Source organism: Miniopterus natalensis, chromosome 13 (genome assembly GCF_054644295.1).
Source record: "Miniopterus natalensis isolate mMinNat1 chromosome 13, mMinNat1.hap1, whole genome shotgun sequence".
Taxonomy (NCBI): domain Eukaryota; kingdom Metazoa; phylum Chordata; class Mammalia; order Chiroptera; family Miniopteridae; genus Miniopterus; species Miniopterus natalensis.
Genome location: NC_142093.1, coordinates 49612756 through 49632438, shown reverse-complemented (window position 1 = coordinate 49632438; position 19683 = coordinate 49612756). Strand labels below are relative to the sequence as shown.

At 34.9% G+C, this 19683-nt stretch overlaps 1 protein-coding gene and 1 pseudogene across 1 annotated transcript in view; one reads left to right on the top strand and one right to left on the bottom strand.

Annotated features, from left to right (window-relative positions):
* CHMP3 (charged multivesicular body protein 3) overlaps positions 1-19683 on the top strand; it is a 57108-nt gene that overhangs the window by 6847 nt on the left and 30578 nt on the right. The window contains exons 2-3 of the mRNA XM_016201818.2: positions 11863-11923; positions 16870-17049. Coding sequence (XP_016057304.1) covers positions 11863-11923; positions 16870-17049 — 241 coding nt within the window. The remainder of the gene's footprint in view (positions 1-11862; positions 11924-16869; positions 17050-19683) is intronic.
* On the bottom strand, positions 10547-11019 carry LOC107528679 (small ribosomal subunit protein uS9 pseudogene; annotated as a pseudogene).

Below are 19683 nucleotides of genomic sequence, written 5' to 3'. Positions count from 1 at the left end.
CCTTTGTAGGAAACAGATTGCTTTTCTCTTGCTGCTTTTAGTATTCTGTCTGTCTTGAATTTTAGGCATTTTAATTATGATGTGTCTGGGCATGGGCCTCTTTGGGTTTTTCTTGCTTGGGACTCTTTGTGCCTCCTGAACTTGTATGCCTTTTTCCTTGACCAGGTTAGAGAAGTTTTCTGCTATTATTTCTTCAAACAAATTCTCTATTCCTTCCTTATTTTCTTCCCCTTCTGAAATTCCTATAATGCAAATAATGTTATGTTTCATGTTTTCCCACAGCTCCCTTAGACTGTCCCCGTTTTTTAATTGTTTTTTTTTTTTCCGATCTCTGATTGAGTGATTTTTTTGTACCATCTTCTAATTTGTTAATCCAGTCCTCACCTTCCTCTAATCTGCTGTTTATTCCTTCCAATATATTCTTTATTTCTGCTATGTCATTCTTCATTTCTAACTAGTCATTTTTAATAGTTTCTATATCTTTTTTCATGCTGTTGAGCATCCTTACAATCAGTATTCTGAACTCTATATCTGATAAGATTGCTTATCTCCATTTCATTTAGCTCTTTTTCTGGAGGCTTCTCTCGTTCTTTCATTTGTGGCTTGTTTTTTTGTTTCCCTATTTGGGCCGCCTATTTGAGTTTGTTTTTATGTATTAGGTAGGACTCTCAGTCTTTTTGGAAGGTCTCTGGTGCAGGCCAATGTCAGGTGCTGTTTGTGATTTGCCTTGAGTACCCTGTTTGGAGCTATCAACAACCCACTGCTTGAGATCCTCTCTCTTGGGTCTGGGTGTGTTTGGACAGGACCAAGATGCACACCAAAGTCTGCTTTTCCAAGTCCCAGGTCCAGAAGCAGATTATGCAAAGACTCAAAGCACTCTGAGGTTTGCCTCTGCCTGCAGGCTGCTTTTCACAGCCAAATGTTATGTGGGCACCTTTCTCAGTTCTGGTGCTCTGGGCTGGGAAGCCCAGCTTGGGGTTTGTACCCCAGAGTTATCAATGGGAACACCCCACAGCTGAGTTATTCCTCTAGACCTTCAGCTGCTGTCCGTGGGAGCCCAGCCATCCCTCTTGTGCTTTCATACTTCCTACCATTTTTTATGTGGTTTTCACGTTAGGTCCTTGGTTATGGGGGTGTTCCTCAGCTAGTCTTCAGTTGGTTATTCAGGATGGCTTTTCTGTATTTTACTTGTAATTCCATTTTGGTCCTGGAAGAGTGTCATTGTAGCTTCCACTCAATCTGCTGCCAGCTTCTAAATTTTTATTTTTCAATTACAGTTGACAAAGAACATACTACTTTCATGTAGGGATTAGTTTTCAACATAAGAATTTGGGGATGACATAAACATTCTGTCAATAGTAGTGTGGTTTGTGTTTCCTAGCCTGAGACCTGGAATCAGCCATTTCTCCAAGGAGCACTGGTTTCTTTTAGTGGGAATGGTATTTAGAAACCAAAATTTAGCCTGGCTGGGCATGGCTTAGTGGTTGAGCATCAACCTAGGATCCAGGAGATCGCGGTTCAATTCCTGGTCAGGGCACATGCCTGAGTTGTGGGCTCCATCCCCGGTCGGGGCGTGCAGGAGGCAGCTGATCAATGATGACCCTCTTATCATTGGTATTTCTGTCTCTCTTCCTCTCCCTTCCTCTCTCTGAAATCAATAAAGATATATTTTTATTAAAAAAAAAAAGAAGGAAACCAAATTTATGTGCTCATGGTGCTTACTGTTTCTACAGTGTTCTTGCTTCTAGACCTTTCAATTGGATAAAGACATATATTCTTTCCCTGGCCGGTATGGCTTGGTTGGGCATCATCCTGTGCACCAAAAGGTGCCCTGGTTCCATTCCTGGTCAGGGAACATGCCCAGGTTGCAGGTTCCGTCCCTGTTTGGGATGCACATGAGAGGCAGCAGATTGATGATGTTTCTCTCTCACATGGATGTTTCTCTCTCTCCCTCCCCCTCTCTAAAAATCAATAAAAACATTTAAAATAAGAAAGTAATATGTTCTTTAAAAAATCATGAGGGTGATTAGAAACTAGGTTGTTTTGAACCAGCTCTCCTGCTGAAAATACTGGAAGAGCTAGATAAAAGGTATAACTATTTGAAATCACTGAAAGCTACCAAGGCAGTGCAGTATTGCAAAATCAAGATCCTAGAGAAGAGGGAAGCTAAATTATATGCGCCAGTTATTTGGGACCACTTTCTCCATAAAGATATCCTCTAATTCCTAATGCAGTGTTTGAGAAACTGAGAATTTGAGTAGAGCTTTTGACAAACCCTGTGGTTAGGGGCTTCAAAATTGGAGTTCACCAAGGATAAAGGGACTCAGATAAATTCCAGGGTTTTGGTTGGGACTCTGATACACTTTAGTAGTAACAGTGAGCAGGAAATAAACCGGACTTCACAAAGAATGAAGTCCAGTTTCAAACTACCTCTGTCCCTGATTGGATTAATTAAGCTTAATTAAGAACCAGTTGCCAGTGCTGTTAGGTTAGATGTTTACTAGAAGCAAATGTAAGTCTTCTCTGGAAGAAGATAGCATCATCCAGAGACAAATTATCCAGCTAATTTTCATATACCATGTTCAGAATTCAATTTTAAAGGAAAGATGAAAAGACACTGATTCATAGGAAATCTTTACATATTCTGGATATAAGTCTTTATAAATGCTTTTTATTTGTTACCATTCATATGGTTACAAATATCTTCTCCAAATTTGTGATTGTTTTCCTTTTAAGTGGTGTCTTATGATGAATAAAAAATCTTTATTTCAACATAGATTTTAAAAATATCATTTTTTTCCTTTGTGCTTATTCATTTTTGGTCTAGTTTAAGAAATCCTTTCCTAATCTGAAATCATAAAGGTCTTCTCCTATACTCTCTTTTTAAAGTAACAGAGTTTTGCAATCTATAGTTAAGTCTTCAGTCCACCTGGAATTAATTCCAGTGAATGATGGTAACAAAGAGTCATTTTGTTTTCCATTTGGTTTACCATTTGTCTCCATGCTAGTTATGGAAAATGCTCTCCTGTTTGTTTTAGTTTCTGTGCCTAGTTTGCTTGGGATGTAGTAGACACTCTATCAATTAATTTGAATTAGGTGTTATACATCTTGATAGTGTGAAAGTCTCTGCAGATTCCTTATGGTTTTCACAGCATATTATCTAATTTACAAGTTGATTTTTCTTTGTACTGTACTCCTTGTTTATGTTCTGTTTTACTTATCAACTATAAATGTATCTAATTTATTACTAAAATTATTGGTTGTAAATAAATGTCCAATTTCCTTTTTATCTTTTTAATTTCCTGTTGTTTATTGTAGTAATCTTTTTAGTTATGAGACTTGTGTGATACATTTTCTTGAGCTTTTTATCTTAGGCTGTATTTTACCCTAACTGAACATTGGAATCACCTGGAGAGATTTTAAGTACTATCTATCATCTGGGCTCCACTCCTAGCCCAATTAAATTGGTATTTTTAAGGTTTCCCAGGTGACAATATGCAATCAGGTTGAGAACCACTGGTCTGGGACCTAGCTGGGTAATTTTGGTTGTTCTCATTTCTCTTAGGTAAGTTTTCTTTTGCAAATATCCCTTTTGATTTTGTAAGTTAATTTTTTTTTGACAGATTTTATGAAACTTTTTCTCTCTGACATTTAAAAACATATATAGAAAGTTTCTGTAGATATTTGTTTGTGTTACTGATGGCTGAAATTTTATGTTCCTTCTTCACGACACATATTCCATGCAGTTAAATTCAGCAGATAGTTAATGAGCATCTGCTTTGTGCTAGACATTGTGCAAGGGCTTAGTGAATAAGAAAAGGCCTTTGACTTTCTGGAGCATGGAGTCTATAAGTAATTGTAAATATAATGCGGTTTACAGAAGAGAGGAGGTATAGAGTTCTGTGTAATTAAACTGCAAGGGGATTTTTAACATATCCTAGGGGTCAAGTAAACCCTCCCTGAAGTAGCATTTAAGCTGAGACTTGAAGAACAAGTTCAGAAAACATGCTCTTTATTTTCCTGACTATTGCTAACATTTGGGGAAAGAAATACTTTCTGTTGGTTATGTGAAATTGTTCTAACAGCTAGTTACCACCTTCTACATAGTTATTAAATTCATGTCTCAGTGCTTCTAAGAGAAATACTTCACTAAGTTTAAGGTAGAATTTATTATTTTCAGATGTTAATAACGTAGAGGTTGAGTTTAATTAGCATTGCCCTGAATATTTGAATTTAGACAATTTAAAAACAACTAGTTTGCTTCAATTGTGGAAAAATATCTATTTGTTATATAATCAGTTGAGTATATTTGTGTGGTTTTAATTCTAGGCTCTCTAGTCTTCCATTGATCTATGTGTCTATTTGGCTAATAATACTCTTTCTTGAATATTGTAGCTTTATATTAGGTTTTGAAATTGGGTAGTGGGAAATCCTCCAGCTTTTTCTTCACTAGTATGTTATTTATTATAGGTTATTTGTCTTTCCATAAAAATTTTAGAATTAGTTTGTTGAAATCTACAATATAGATTCTGGTGATTTTGAATGTGATTGTATTGAGTCTACAGATGAAGTAGGGGAGAATTGAGATCTTAATGTTGGGCCTCACAACCCATGAACATGGAATATCTGTTTATTTTTATATCTTCTTTGATTTCTGTCATCAATGTTTTGTAGTTTTCCACATGTAGATCCCTATATATATTGTTAGATTTATACCTGTCTTTATTTTTTGCTTGGTACTATTGTAAATATTTTTTCTAAGTTTCAGATTCTACTTGTTTATTAATGTTATATTGGGAAGCAGTTAAATTTTGTATATTAACCTTCTGTCCTAAGATCTTGCTATACTTGCTTATTAGTTCCAGGAGGGTTTTTTTGTTTTTTTTCCATTGATTCCTTGAGATATCTGTTTTTTTCATTCAATTTGCTAACATTTTTATTGAGGATTTTTGCATCTAGGCTCATGAGAGCTACTGGCCTGTAGTGTTCCTTTCTGTTAATGTCCATCTAGTTTTGGTATTAGGATACTACTGACCTCATAGAATGAGGTTAGAAGTATTTTATATGTTTTCAAAGATTTTTTAGAGAATTGTTATCATTTCTTTCTTAAGTGTTTAGTAGAATTCACCAGTGAAACCAGCTAGCCCTGATACTTTCTTTGTTGCAAGGTTATTAATTACTGATTCAATTGCTTTGATGTAGGCCTATTTAGATAGTCTATTTCTGAGTTTTAATGGTCTTTCAAGTAACTGGTCCCTTTTATCTATATTAATTTGTGAGTATATAGTTGTAAATAGCATTTCTTTATTATCTTTTTACTCTGGGATCAGTGGTGACTCCTCTAGCATTTCTGATATCGGTAATTTTTTCTTCTCTCTTTTTTCTTGCTTAGCCTGGCTAGAGGCTTCTCAATTTTATTGATCTTTTCAAAGAGCCAGATTTTGGCTTCATTGATTTTTCTCTGTTATTTTGCCGTTTTCAATTTCATTGACTTCTCCACTTTTATTTTTGTCTGCTTGCTTTTGGCTTAAAATTGCTCTTTAATCTTCTAAGGTGTAATCTTAGATTATTGATTTTAGAGCTCTCTTCTTTTCTAATGCATACACTTAATGCTATAAATTTCTCCCTAAGCAATGCTTTGCTACACCCAAAACATTTTGATAAGTTGTATTTAACTTTCATTTAATTCTTAATGTTGTGTCTTAGAATAATTTAAAATTTCTCATGAGACTTTTCTTTGACCTATGTGTTATTTAGATGTGTGTTGTTTCGTCTCCAAATATTTGGGGATTTTCCAGCTACCTTTCTATTACTGATTTCTAGTTTAATTCCATTGTGGTCTCAAAACATATTTTGTATGATTTGTATTCTTATAAGTTGGTTAGGGTGTGTGTGTGTTATGGTCAAAAAAGTCATCTATCTCGGGGAGTGTTCCATTTGAACTTGAGAAGTATAAGTATTCTGCTGTTGTTGGACAGAGTGAGTATTCTATAAATGTCAGTTAGAACTAGTTGATGGATAGTATTGTTCAAGTCAGCTGTGTCCTTATTGATTTTCTGCCTGTTCAATTTTGTCAGTTACCTAAAGAGAGGTGTTGAATTCTCCAGCTATAATAGTGGATTCATCCATTTCCCCTTTGAATTTTATCAGTTTTTGCCTTATGTATTTCAATGCTCTGTTTTAGGTGCATGTACATTAAGGATTGTTATGTATTTTGTTGAATTGTGCTATCACTATATACTGTTCTCTTTAGCTCTGATAAGTTTCCGTGTTCTGAAGTCTTCTGTCTTAATATAGTTACCTCTCCCTCCCTCCTTTTTCTTTCTTTACTTCTTTTTTTAAATTGAGGTGAAATTCACTTAACATAAAATGAACAGTTTTACCCTGAACAATTCATTTGGTATATTCCTAACATTGTGCAACCACCCATCTTTCTAGTTCCAAAACAGTTTTTCACTTTTTTTTTTTTAATTTTTGATGTTGACACTATTGCAGATGTCCCCCATTTTTCCCGTTTTTGCCCATGTCCACCCACCCTGCCACTCCCTCCCTTGGCCTTCAACCCTCCATTGCCCATGACCATGGGGTATGCATATGTTCTTTAGCTCATCCCCCAAAACATTTTCATCATTCCAAAATATAACCCCATACTCTCTAGGCAGTTACAGCTCATTCTCTTCTTTCCCAGTACCAACTACCAATCTGCTTTCTTGTTCTAAATATTTCTTATAAGTGGAATCATCTTTTGGCTATTGTGAATAGAGCTACTGTGCACATTGATGTACAGGTATTTGTTTGAGGACCTATTGTCAGTTCTTTGGGGAATATATACCTAGGAGAATCATTGGGTTATATGGTAATTAAAAATTTTTTTATAAGAGTTTGAGCCAACTGATGACATATGCTGGGGAACAAAATCTCAAATGCTCTAGAGAATAACAGCAAAACATCCATATTTAAAACCAAAATTCTTTTGAAGATTTTATTAACATTTAATAACAAGAAATCACTCAACTTTTCCATAGTCTCTGAAGTTTTTTTTAAAGATGAAATTTGTTTTAAAAGTCCTCATATAAACCAATCAGACATAAGTAAACTTTTCTAATGAATTCTCAAACGAATCTTTTAAATATCTTTTTCTTGGGATGAAAATAGCATTATTATGCTAGTATTATTTTCATTTTTATTCAGATAATCTGTTTTTAATATTAGTGGCTATTAGCAAGTCATGATTTTTACTACTCTGTTTAAGCAAAATAGAAATGTGATACTTAAGTCTTCAATTTCCTGTGAACTATTTTATAGTAAAAAATTATTTGGTACTAAGTGTTTTTATGCTCAAATTCCAGAAGTAGTCTTTGGTCCCAACTAAACTTAGTACTCCAAGATTTAAAATAAAAAAATATTGTATCAGTATTTACACAGTAAGTATAATTTTAATCAGTAAGTTCTTTCTCATCACTGAAATATGTGCTTTTCTTTATCCTTGGGCATCTTGAATCACAAAGCATGTGCTTAGTAAACATTTGAATGAATGTATGAATTTTGGATTTCCTTTCCTGAAAATTCTGAAAGTTCTAGTAAGATTATAACATTGTCTTTCAGTTTCTTCATATATTACGTGAAAGAATTTTGAGTACTTGTGTGCCATCATGTATAGTTGTAAAATCAGTATTTTGTTTTTTATTATAATTAAATAGAGTTGCAAAGGATGCAGTTTTTACATACTGTAAATATTGTGTTTAAAATTGGTGCATCAATCTCTTAAAAGTATCACAGCAATTTGATTACCTTCAATATTTATTTAAAATATACTTGTACAAGTTCTTTTTTATAGTTGGACATTTTGCATTATTCTTTTTCTCCTTGAGGGGAGAATTTCCATTTATTTCCATTCTACTTTCACCACATGGATTTCCCCTAACATAATACATTTATGCTTGGAATAACTTAATAATCCTATTATTCTTGAAATAAAAATATGTACATATCTTTTATGATAAAAACAGAAAACTGGGAATAGAAGGGAACTTTCTTAACGTGATAAAGGGCATTTATGAAAAACTACAGCTAACATTATACTAAATTGTGAAGGACTGAAAGCTTTTTCCTTAAGATTAGGAACAACACAGAGACACCTGTTTTTGCCACTATTATTCAACATTGTACTAGAAGTCCTAGCCAGAGCAATTGGGCAAGAAAAAGAAATAGCAGGCATTCATTTTTAAAAGAAAGAAGTAAAACTATGTGTTTGCAGATGGCATGATTCCTTATATAGGAAACTTCAAAGACTCGTGCACAAAAAAACTAGTGATAAGTGAATTAAGTGAAGTTGTAGATTACATGATAAACATTAAAAAATTAGGTTGTTTTTTTTTTGGTTTTTTTTTTACACTAGCAATGAAAATTTTAAAAAGGAAATAAGGAATAAATTTAACCTAGGAAGCAAAACATTTGTGCACTGGAAACTATAAAACATAGCTGGAAGAAAATTCAAGTTAATGGATTGCAAGCCTTAATATTGTTAAGATGGAAGTACCACCCAAAGTGATCTTTAGATTTGGTGCCATCCCTATCAAAATTCCAAATGCCTTTCTTGCGGAAATAGAAAAGTTTGATCCTTAAACTTATATGAAATACAAGATCTGAATAGCCAAAACAGTACTGAAAATGAAGAACAAATGTGGAGAACTCCCAGTCATATAGACCCATAGGATGGAATTGAGAGTCCAGAAGTGAACCCATACATCTATGGCCATTTGATTTCCTACAAGGGTGCAAGACCATCCAATGAGGGTAGGATAGTATCTTCAATAAATGGTGCTGGGACAAGTGGATAACCACATGCAAAGGAATGAAGCTGGATCTCTCCCTCACTCCATATACAGAAATTAACTCGAAATGGATCAAAGACCTAAATTAAAGTCTTTGACCTAAAACCATAGAACTCTTAGAAAAAAACATAGGGGTAAATCTTCATGATCTCCTATCTGACAATGGATTCTTAGCTGTGACACCAAAAGCACAAGCCACAACAGAAAAGAAAAAAAAATTGAATTCATCATAATTAAAAGCTTTTGTTCGTCAAAGGACATTATCAAGAAATTGAAAAGATAACTTACAGAATAGGAGAAGATATTGGCAAATCATGTATCTGATAAGATTCTAACATGAGAATATATAAAGAACCCAATAACAAAAAGACAACTGAACTTAAAAATACAGAAGACATGAATAGACATTTCTCCAAAAGGGATATACAAATAGTCAACAAGCACACACAAAGATATTCAACTTTATTGGTCATTAAGGAAATGAAAATCAAACCATATTGAGAGTCCTGCTTAACAGGTCCCGAAGATGAACTACAATAAAAAATATTGGAAGATAAGTGTCAGCAAGAATGTGGAGAAATAAGAACCCTTGTACATTGCTGGTGAGAGTATAAAATGGTGAAGACGCTTTAAAAAACAGTTTTGGAGTTCCTCAAAAAGGAAAAACATAGAATTACCATATGACCCAGCAATTCCACTCATAGGTATATATCCAAAAGAATTGAAAATAGGTTCTCAAATACTTGTGCACAAATGTTCATAGCAGCATTATTTACAGTAATCAAAAGATGGAAACAACCCAAATGCCGTCAACAGATGAGTAGATAAACAAGTTGTAAAAATGTACTTTAGCCATAAAAAGGACTGAAGTATTGGTACATGCTACAGCATGGATGAGCCTCGAAAACAGTATATTAAATGAAAGAAGCCAGACACAAAAGGCCACAAATGGTATGATTCCTTTTATATGAAATATTTAAAATAAGTAGATCAAAAGAGATAAAAAGCCAATTAGCAGTTGAAAAGGAATGGGGGGAAGGGGACATAGGGAGAGATTATTTAAAGGGCATAGTGTTTTCTTCAGACATGTTGAAAAGTTTTGAGACTAGGGAGAGTTGGTTTGCACAACATTGTGAAGGCACGAAATGCCACTAAATTGTACTCTTTAAAATGGCTAATCGTGATATGCGAATTTCACTTAAAAACATATATAAACTTAATATTAAAAATTTTTAATTGTATAACCAAACAGCATTAGGTGCTTTAGTAGTTCTTCTGGGTGGAGTTGTTGTTGTACAATAAATGTTTTACAGTCCAGCGGGTGTGGTTCAGTGGTTGAGTGTCAACCTCTGAACCAGATGATCACGGTTCAATTCTGGGTCAGGGCACATGCCCGGATTGCGGGCTCGATCCCCACGGGGGGGCAGGCAGCTGATCAATGACTCTCATCATTGACATTTCTCTCTCTCCCTCTCTCTGAAACCAATAAAAAGATATTTTGGGGGGAAAATGTTTTACAGATTTTGTTAAATAATGATTTTAATCAAATTATTAAAAGTCAGATTTATTGGAGATACATCTTTTCTTAATGGTATGGATTTTTTTAAAGCTATTTAGTTCATGTATCCATGAATGAAAGCTGAAGTGTTCAACATCAGTTCTATTCCTGTTTTACTACTGTTGTTATTATTATATATTTTTAACCTTAACTCTCACAACCATTGTTTATTATAAAGGTGAACCCTGACCCTCATGAGGGCTGTTTGGTAGGATTTCTGATAGTGATCATGGGCACGAGGTCACCGAAATTTGGGATTTGCAGCAAAGGCAGTCAGCTACCAGAATGATCTGGTCGTACTGGATGAGAGTGTTTTATCTCCTTCTTGAAAGTCTATCCACATATTTTTGGTAATAGGCCGCCAGGGCTTTGGAGGTAGACTGGCAGATTGCGTAAATCTGGGCCACATGACCACCACCCTTCACATGGACACAGCCAGCTAATTGTTCCTTGCCCAGAGGCAGAACAGGCTCTAGTAGCTTGTGTTGCAGTGTGTGGTTGGATCATGTTCAAGGAACCACCCATTCTTCTAATGAGGCAGTTGCCCCATTTGCAGTGTGCCATGGCTCTGGCAGTTTTCTTATGTCCTAAGACCTGCATCAACTGCAGAGGACCCTCGGATGGCATGGCTGCAGGTGTATATAAGATTCTCAATGTGAGGTGCAGCAAGCAGAAAAAAGTCCTATTTTATGTTTATGTTTTTGTTAGACTTAAGGGCTGAGAAACATTGTTAATATAAATAAGTAGATTGTAATAGACACTTTGTTATGTCAGTGTCACTCAGTTCTTTGAATTTCTATGTCATATGCCAAAAAGCACAGTGATTTAATGTAAAATTTAGTTTTAGTGATTTATCAGATTTTCCTTCAATTTTTTTGAAACTGAAGAATTAAAACACTGTATACTTACATAAGAATTTGATAATCATTAGTCAGTCACTCACTGTTATCTCAACACCAATACCAGTATTTCCAGTTGTCCTTATATTTACTGCTTTAGAGATTTTGCCTCTCAGGGAAATATATTAGAGGGATATATTTCTTTTTTGAAATGAAAAAGCATTGTTAAAAGGGAAAAGGAAAAGGTGAACTCTAATGATACAGGCAGAGCAGTTTTTAAAATAATTATCTGTAGGAGTTGAAAATCTTCTGATACCCTTAAACCCTATTTATACTCATGCAACTCTTGAAAAATCTTTATGTACCTGCAGAGTACTGAAATTTCTCTGAGATCTTGTATAAAATGCTTTTTACTGCCTACCTTCAGATAAGAATCTTTGAATAGCTGGGGATTTCTATGTACTGGGATTAAATAGATTAAAAAAATGGAATTTGCCCTAAAGCTCTGTTTTGAAAATGGCTTATTTATTTTGTACCTGGAATAAATGTAGAATTAATATAAAATTCTTTAAAATTTGGTGAATTAGGAGGTTGGCTTCTCTTATAATTCCTTTTCTAAAATCTTTCCCAGGTCAATGAGTGGTCATTGAAGATAAGAAAGGAAATGAGAGTTGTTGACAGGCAAATAAGAGGTAAATTATCATTTTTATGTCTCCTGTTCCTCACTTTCTTGGTGTATTTTGCATTAGTTCACAAAAATAAACTGCTTCTATATATTGTAAGACATAGTTGATTCTTATATTTATAATTGTAGTAACTACTTTGCTTTATAATAATTATAAGAAGAACTAAACTCTAATGAACTCAAAGAAACTTTATGTTTTGTTAAAACTAAATCTTTCTCTGGCCTGGAATTCAGCTGTTTAAGGGAGGCAGGCCATGTTCATTAATTTCTGATTTTCTAGAGTCTAAGTTAGGGTTGGAAACAAAGCAAGTGCTCACATACTGTGGTAGACAGAATAATGACCTCCTAAAGATGTCTGTGTTCTAATTCTCAGAACCTATGAATATTTTACCTTACATGGCAAAAGGGACTGTGCAGATGTGATTAAATTAAGGATCTTGAGGTGGGGAGATAATCCTGGGTTATCTGAGTGGGCCCAATGTAATCACAAAGGTCCTTTTAAGAGGGAGGCAATGTGTTGAGGAAAAGTGAGAGAAAAAGAGATGTGACCACAGTACCCGGGTGTTGGAGTAATGTGCTTTGAACATGGGAGATCAGGCCATGCACCAAAGAACCTAGTTGGCCTCCAGAAGGTAGAAAAGACAGGGAAATGGATTCTTCCCTGAAGCTTCCAGAAGACAACACATTGATTTTTATACTTCTGACCACCAGAATTGTAAAAGAATAAATGTGTTGTTTTAAGCTATTAAAAATAAAGAATTAAAAAAAATCTCTTCCTACTTATAAAGAAATGAAATTCAAATTAAATAAACTACATAAGTAAGGAATGAAATTCCATTTTCACTACTCATCTATCTTAGCATAGCTGTAAATTGAGGAAAATATATTTATAAGTAAAGTTGTTGTTGAGTACCACTTAAAATTAAGGTGACTTGCAAAAAGATACTGTTTAAAACTTTTATGATTTTTAACACTTTTATGACTGGAGAAAAATTAATATCATAAAGATATCTCAATATCATCACTTTCTTAAAAAAAGAATTGGAGAGGTTCGGAATTCCATTCCCAGCCATGATGGAGTAAGGGTTTTGGGCCTGCACTCCCACTGTAAATGAAAGAACTGGACAGTCTATAAAACATCTGTTTGCAAACATTGGACAACTGGTAATGCAGAATTTTGATCACTGAAAGAAGGAAAACAAAGGGAGAGAGCCCTAATATGTCCCTGATTTTCTGCCTGGAGAAACTTTCTGGATCATACATAGTACACGGAAGGGGATTCTATGCAGAGCATGGTGGTCTCACTGAGTTGAGGAAACAGAGATTAGGGATCAGGGAGGCTACAGTGGCTGGACTTTGTGAGGCAGAGTATCAGAAGGGCATTGCGCAGAGAAAGAGCTCCAAATATCTGCATGGTGTCCCATTGAGTCTTTAGCTGAATACTAAGCTCAGCATACTTAGAGTAAGATTTCAAGTGGTTGGACAAAGAACAATTACTGAGGACATAACAACTACTAGGAAACTATAAGCTAAACAATTCCCAGCACTAACAAAGAATTGAAAGATGGTAGAGTTCTGATCCCACACAGTAATGAGACTTTGTTGAACATCTGGGACAGTCATTAGGGACCCCAGAAGGATCATGCCTTAATACTAAGGCTAAAATAGCCCTAGATTAAAGGCCACTATAAGTCCACACTAACAGAGCTTAGAGTCAGGTTTTAAAAGCTGATCTGTAGGCAACTGAACTATCTTCCAAAATACAGCTGAATGCTCTTTAGAAGAAGAACAAAAAATTTAGACACCCAGCAATTACTAGGAAGAAGCAGGAAAGTGGGACCCAAGATCAGAAAAATCAGGAAATAAAGACCCAGAAAAAACTGAGATGATCGGAAACAGACAAGAATTTTAGATAGCTATTATAAATATGTTGAGGAACTTAAAGGAAACCATGAACATTATAAGGAGAAAAATAGAAGATATAGAAAAGAGCAAATGGAACTTCTAGAGATGAAAGGTCTAAAATAAAGTAAAATAAAAACTTCACTGAATGGTTTTAGCAAGCGGATTAGACACTACAGAAAACAAGATCAGTGAAATTTAAGATACCAATGCAAACTATTAAAACTGTAGTACAGAGCAAAAAGTAAAAAAAATGACCTGTGGAACAATATCAAGTGGTCCAACAGGTAATTTGAGTCTCAGAGAAGGACATTATATGTTTATAACAATTTTAATACAATGAGAAGATAATTATACACATATTTATCTAATAGCAGATCATCAAAATATATGAAGCAAAAATTGACAGAATTAAAGGGAGAAATAGTACTACAATAATAGTTGGAGACTTTAATAACCCACTCTCAAAAGTAGACAGAAGGTAAATAAGGAAATAGAGGACTTGGACAACACAATAAATCAACTAGAACTGATAGACACATAAAGCATTTATATCCCCAAACAACAAAATACAGATTCTTCTCAAGTACACATGGGACATTTTCCAGGATAGATCATATGTTAAGCCAAAAATCAACTCTCAATCATTTTTAAACAACAGATTTCATTTAAGATATCTTCTCTGACCACATGAGGGTTGGTTAGAAATCAGTAACAGGAAGAACACTGGAAATTTCACAAGTATGTGGAAATTAAACACTAGTAAACAACAAGTGGGTCAAAAAAGAAATCACAAGGGAAAATTAGAAGGTACTTAGAGATGAGTGAAAACCACAACACATATATCAATCAAAATGTATGGGATGCAGCAAAATCAGTGCTCAGAAGGAAATTATAGCTGTAAAAACAATGAAAAATAAGAAAGATCTCAAGTCAAAAACCAAAACTGCAATTTACGGATTAGAAAAAGAAGAGTAAACTCAACCTAAAGCTCTCAGTAGGAAGGAAATAATGAAGATTAGAGCAAAGATAAAATAGAGAATAGAAAAAACAATAGAGAAAAGTCAAAAGTGAGTTCTTCAAAAAGATCAACAAAATTGATGAACCTTTAGCTAGATTGAGAGATTCAAATCCTAAAATCAGATAAAATGGGAGCATTACTAATGATTCTACAGAAATAAAAAATATTTTAAGAGAGTACCTTGAACAGTTGTTATTGCACACCAACAAATTGGATAACCTAGATGAAATAAACAACTTCCTAGAAACACAATCTGTAAAGGCTCAAACATAAAGAAATAGGAAACCTAAATAGACTTATAATTAGTAAGGCGATGGAATCAGTCATCAAAAATCTCCTGACAGCCCGGCCAGGTGTGGCTTAGCAGTTGAGCTTCGACCTAGGATCCAGGAGATCAGGGGCATGGGTTGCGGGCTCGATCTACAGTCAGGCACATGGAGGAGGCAGCCGATTAATGACTCTCTCATCATTGATGTTTCTATCTCTTTCTCCCCCTCTCCCTTCCTCTCTCTGAAATCAATAAAGATATATTAAAAAAAACAAAAAACCTCCTGACAAAGAAAAGCTCTACACCTGATGTCTTCCCTGGTGATTTCTACTGAACATTTAAAGAAGTAACATCAGTACTTCTCAAACTTTCACAAAAAATTAAGAGAAGGGGCTGTTGGGATGGAACGAATGCATTTTACAAGTGAGAAGGACATGCATTTTTTGGAGGCCAAAGATAGAATGATATGGATGAATGTGTGCCCCCAAATTTCGTATGTTGAAGCCCTAATTCCAGTATGATGCTATTTGAAGGTGAGACCTTTAGGAGGTAATTAGGTCATGAGGGTATGGCCCTAATTAATGGGATTAGTTCCCTTATCAGAAGAGACACAAGAGATGATCTCTCTCTTGGCCATGTAAGGATACAACAAGATGCCTTCCATTTGCAAACCAAGAAGTTGGTTCTCACCAGGAACCAAATAGGTTGTTGGCACCTTGATCTTGGACTTCCCAGCCTCCAGAACTGTGAAAAATAAATTTATGCTGTTTAAGCCACCCAGTCTGTGGTAATGTAAGCATATACACAGAAGATTTGAAAGCAAGACCTTGAAGATATATTTGTACACTCAAGTTCATAACAGCATTATTTACAATAGCTAAGGGTTGAAAACAACCCAAGTGTCCATTGGTGGATGAATAGATAAACAAAATTTGGTATATACATGCAATGGAATATTATTTAGCCTTAAGAAGGAAGGAAATTCTGATACATGCTACAACGTGGATGAACATTGAGAACATTATACTAAATGAAATAAGCAAGTCGCAAAAAAATAAATACCATATGATTCCACTTATATAAGGTATCTAGAGTAGTCAGATTCATAATGACAGAAAGTAGCATGGTGGTAGGCAGGGGCTGGTGGAAAGAGGGAATTGGGGGAGTTACTATTTAATGGGTTTGAGTTTCAGTTTTGAAAGCTATAAAAGAGTTCTGGAGATGAATGGTGGTGATGGGTCATAACAGTACTAATGTACTTAATACCACTGAACTGTATACTTAAAATGGTAGTAAAATAATCTTGACTGTTAATAAAGCATGTAATGTAGACATATCTTACCACTAGTTGATGCTGTTATGATACTTTTAAGTTGTAGATTTTTATAACCCTACAACGATTGTGCTCCCGTAATTGTGGCAATACTACTTACCGATTATTAGAGCAAGCTCTGGAATGCATTTACGGATGGAATTCAAGTTTCTTTATACCAATACCAACAAATATTAGAATGGGTTTGCAAAAGCAGTTTTGAAATTTTGACTTAATGTAATAGGATTTATTTTTACTTTTACTCTTAAATTACTTTAATGTATCTGGAAATAACAAATACCCATCACATTATTTTAATTTTGTTTGTATTCTCCTATCTGTTTTCCTATTTAACAGACACATTTAGCTCACAATAAGAGCAGATTTGAGTACCAATAAATCTGGTTTACCCTTAATTTTTTGTTGTTTTGTGTTGTGCTTTAAATTTAGATATTCAAAGAGAAGAAGAAAAAGTGAAACGATCTGTGAAAGATGCTGCCAAGAAGGGTCAGAAAGACGTCTGTGTGGTCCTGGCCAAGGAGGTGATCAGGTCAAGGAAGGCTGTAAACAAGCTCTATACATCCAGAGCTCAGATGAACTCTGTGCTCATGGGGATGAAGAACCAGCTGGGTAAGGACATTACCTTAAAGCCACCTAATTAACACTGCTGCTCTCGCTGTTGTTATCAGTACTGGTTTCCATGAATAGGAAGAACAGCCTCAGCTCTGATTTTTATTTATTTATTTATTACTTTATTTTTATCCTCCCCCGAGGATATGTTCATTGACTTGAGAGAGAGAGAGAGAGAAGCGGGGGGGAACATCAGTGTGAGAGAGAAGCATCGATATCAGAGAGAAACATCTGTTGATTGTCTCTCGTATGCACCCTGACGGGATCAAACCTGCGCAACCCAGGCATGTGCCCTGACTGGGAATTGAACCTGTAACCATTTGGTGTATAGGATGACGCTCCAACCACATGAGCCCCCTGGCCAGGGCTCTAATATTTATTTTTTATTATTGTCTCAGTTTGGTGTTACACAAAATGCAAATTATTACTATAATTATTTTAATGTTACTTTTTTTTGGCCAGTGTTGTTGAAGTAATGATAAAATCTACACGTGAAACTTCTTCATTTAAAAGTTAGAATGGCCCGGCCGGGTGTGGCTCAGCGGTTGAGCATTGACCTGGGATCCAGGCGATCGGGGTTTGATTCCCGGTCAGGGCACATGCCCGGGTTGCAGGCTCGATCAATGACTCTCTCATCATTGATGTTTCTGTCTCTCTCTCCCTGTCCTTTCCTCTCTCTGAAATCAATAAAGATATATTAAAAATAATAATAATAAAAAATAAAAATAAATAAAATAAAAGTTAGAATGGCCCAGCTGGTGTGGCTTAGTGATTGAGCGTCAACCCAGGAACCAAAAGGTCACCGGTTCGATTCCTGATCAAGGGCATATGCCCTGCTTGTGGGCTCAATCCCCAGTAGGGGTCATGCAGGAGGCAGCCGATCGATGATGTTTCTCTCCCATCGATGTTTCTATCTATCCCTCTCCCTTCCTCTTTCTAAAAATCAATAAAAATTTAAAACTAAGTAAAAGAATGTATGTCCTCATGTGTACAGTGTTACAGAGTGATCTAAGAGTTGAGTCATAGATTAAACTTTCCATCTAGTTAGTTTCTGTTCTTACTTTATTTCTGTTAAATGAAGACATCCTAATTCAGAATTATAGTTACTGAGAATGGCAGCAGGTGACTGTCAGAAATTTAGACTGTGTATGGACTCAGAAATTATGGAAAAATTTTTCATTGATGAGTATTTTGAACTCTATCAGATACTACATTGATGAGTATATCACACTTAAAAGTTAGAAGACTCTTTCAATTTAAAGGCTGGTGCCAAATTAGTACCTATTCCATTCTTTGGTTATATTTAGCTCTGAAGGTATTTCTTTACGTTCAATTTTAATTTAAAACTTGGATGTGGTTTTTAAATATGTGTAATAATGAATATATCATCAGTTTCTTTAGATACTGAAGAAAGTAAATCATGGTTTGGGAAAGAGTAAATATATTACAAACTGTTTGTAACACATCTTCTTAAATCTTAAAAACTGTGTTATTTCAGCCCTAGAGTAATATATTTAGGCTCTATAAATACTTGATATATCACTTAGCTATATGCCTTTAGAACAAGCCAAGTATTCAGTACCATGAAGAAATAGTTTAATCTCATCTGTTACTTTGAAAGCTCAGCTTTGAAAGTTTCATGTTCATTCCCTATTTTTTATTTCCTATTTTTATGCAAAATGCTGAAAAGCCCATGGTCAGTTGACCATGAGAAACTTATTTTAAATTTTTTCACTATTTTCTTTACTGAATCAACGTCAGAAAGCATACTGCTTATTCTACCATTTCCCCCCATATGAATAAAACACTGTATGCACAGCCCCCCCCCATTGCAAAGGTTAAAAGTACACAGTATAATACAGTAAATGCTTATGTACCTATCGCCCAGAACCAGTAAAATTTGATATTTTATTGTATTTACCTCAGTTTTTATATTATAAAAGAAATAAAACATTATTACTAAATTTGAAGCTCCTTTAATATACCTTTCCAATTCCATTCCCTTCTCTCTCAAGCTCCCCAGAGGAAACCAGTATCATGAATCTTAAAATATTATAAATGGTATTATATTATACACACCGTTCGTATCTTTTTGTCATGCATCATTGTATTTTTGAAATATACTCAGTGATAAGTATGTACTTTAACTAGTGGATGGTATTCCATCATATGGATCGTGTCATATTTTATTTTTGTTTCCCCCATTGATGAACATGCAGGCTGTTTCCAGTTTTTGCTGTTACTAACAGTGCTGCTGTGAGTGTCTTTTCACTCTTTCACAGGTATAACAGTTTCATTAGGACAGTTATATACTCAGAGTGGAATAGCTGGATTTAAATTACTCTAGAATTGCAAAAGAGGCTTTGCTGATTTATATTTCCAGCAGCAGATGAGAGTTCTTTTTTCCATACCTTTTGATATTGTCAGACAAGTCTGAGAAGTGTTACCTTGTTTTAACATTTCTCTGGGAGCTAGTGAACTTGATCCCTCTCTTCTGTTCACCTTTCTTCCTGTGTACTGATTCCAAAAAATCTTTTTAAGAAATTATAACTCACAAATAATCATTAACTTATGTATATTTTCTTCCATAGCATGTACTTTCAGTGGTAAACATGACAAAAGCTCTCAGGTACT